General features: G+C 35.3%; 1 protein-coding gene across 3 annotated transcripts in view; it reads right to left on the bottom strand.

Annotated features, from left to right (window-relative positions):
- ITGA2 (integrin subunit alpha 2) overlaps window positions 1–839 on the bottom strand; it is a 63,706-nt gene that overhangs the window by 13,760 nt on the left and 49,107 nt on the right. For all 3 annotated transcript variants that reach the window (XM_031057823.1, XM_031057822.1, XM_031057821.1), the window contains 2 exons: window positions 594–670; window positions 412–495 (listed from right to left, as the gene is read on the bottom strand). In XM_031057823.1, coding sequence (XP_030913683.1) covers window positions 412–495; window positions 594–670 — 161 coding nt within the window. The remainder of the gene's footprint in view (window positions 1–411; window positions 496–593; window positions 671–839) is intronic.

The following is an 839-nucleotide window of genomic DNA, read 5'->3' on the forward strand; positions in this document are numbered from 1 at the left end:
ACTGAGGGGGGTATATTTTTCCTTTTGATATTCCTTTGTTTAGATTTGATCACTGTAACTCCAGGTTTGATCCCATGTCATTACATTTGAGCCAAGAAGCCAGTGTTATTATACAGTATATACTATTGATGTTATCAAAACCACATGCACTGTTTGGCCTTTGTATCAACTCTGTTCACAGGAGCATCTATAACAAGTGTTTGGAGGTAAACACGGGTCCTCAACTTTCCTAATTTTTTACATATAAGTTTGGTTGGAAGGACAGACAAATCTTCTACTACTGGTGAAGAGGGAATTTCTTATGACTTCCAAAACAAAAGCAAAGCCTCACTATATGTTAGTGGCCTTTCAAGACTGTTACTTCAAGTAGCTTGGCAAAATGCCCTTGTCTGTTTACATAAGTCAGCATACCTTGTGAAGTGAATTTCTGCATCATATCGCAAAGGAATTGATAAGGTGACCTGGTTGTCCGAGTCTTGCTGTTCCTTACTTTCACTGTTCATCAAAACACATTTGAGTCAGGTGTAATAATATTGTTTTATACAAATAAGCCTTTAATACCTAACTTGCTTTCATATCATTATGTACTTTACCTCCATGCACGAAAACTTAGAACTGCCACATTCTGAAGATTTTTGAGGTTGAAATCAAAGCTAATATCAAAGGATACCTACAGAAGAGACAAGGAACACATAGTAAACAAGTTGGTACAACATCTCAAAAGACATTATTCATATGTGTAACAATCTAGAACTGCCCTCTATATGTGAATTCTCTACAGATTTCTGTGTAATATTTCAGTAATGTCTTAATAGTCAGAATTATTTTGTTCTTACATT

Source organism: Geospiza fortis, unplaced genomic scaffold (assembly GCF_000277835.1).
Source record: "Geospiza fortis unplaced genomic scaffold, GeoFor_1.0 scaffold443, whole genome shotgun sequence".
Lineage (NCBI taxonomy): Eukaryota > Metazoa > Chordata > Aves > Passeriformes > Thraupidae > Geospiza > Geospiza fortis.